At 43.0% G+C, this 598-nt stretch overlaps 1 protein-coding gene across 1 annotated transcript in view; it reads left to right on the plus strand.

Moving 5' to 3' along the window:
- Nucleotides 1–69: 69 nt before the first annotated feature.
- Nucleotides 70–598, plus strand: part of LOC108628420 (patj homolog) — an 18,065-nt gene continuing 17,536 nt past the window's right edge. The window contains exon 1 of the mRNA XM_018030327.2: nt 70–435. Coding sequence (XP_017885816.1) covers nt 234–435 — 202 coding nt within the window. The 5' untranslated portion in view covers nt 70–233. The remainder of the gene's footprint in view (nt 436–598) is intronic.

The following is a 598-nucleotide window of genomic DNA, read 5'->3' on the forward strand; positions in this document are numbered from 1 at the left end:
TTATTATACTAAAAGAGTAGATTTTATATTCGTATTTTTACTCATCAGTCAAAACTGAGAAAAGAAATTTCGAATTCCTTAAACTGATGCCCTGAATATTTTCTTTTATACAAAAATTCCTAGCCTGCTTATTAGTTCTTAAACGCAATTCCACGTGAAATCGTTGGACGATATCGCGGTGAAATTATAGTCTTAAAGGGGCGGTTGTTTGGTAGGCAAGGCCGGGTCTCATTATGGACGTAGTACGCAATCCGATGCCAATTGGAGCGATGCCAGTGATACCGACGGTTCCGGTGCAAATCCCGGAACTACCGGTGCTCACCATGGACACCATCGATGTTAATTCACTGCCAGAAATGGAACGGTTTACCGTCGAGCTTAAGAAGGACATTTACGGCCTCGGGATCACCATCGCTGGATACGTCTGCGAGAAAGGTAATCCTCGCCGTTCATTAGAGTGCAAGTATTCCGATTAGGCTTCGGCCAAACGTTCGCATTCGCGGTTGACCGCATTTGGAAATTATAGCTTTTACAATTTAATGCTTGCACCGAAACATGGCATACTCATTGAATTTCGACGAGCTGCACTAAAAAACGT

Source organism: Ceratina calcarata, unplaced genomic scaffold (assembly GCF_001652005.2).
Source record: "Ceratina calcarata isolate Rehan_Ccalc_2016 unplaced genomic scaffold, ASM165200v1 scaffold524.2, whole genome shotgun sequence".
NCBI classification, from domain to species: Eukaryota; Metazoa; Arthropoda; class Insecta; order Hymenoptera; family Apidae; genus Ceratina; species Ceratina calcarata.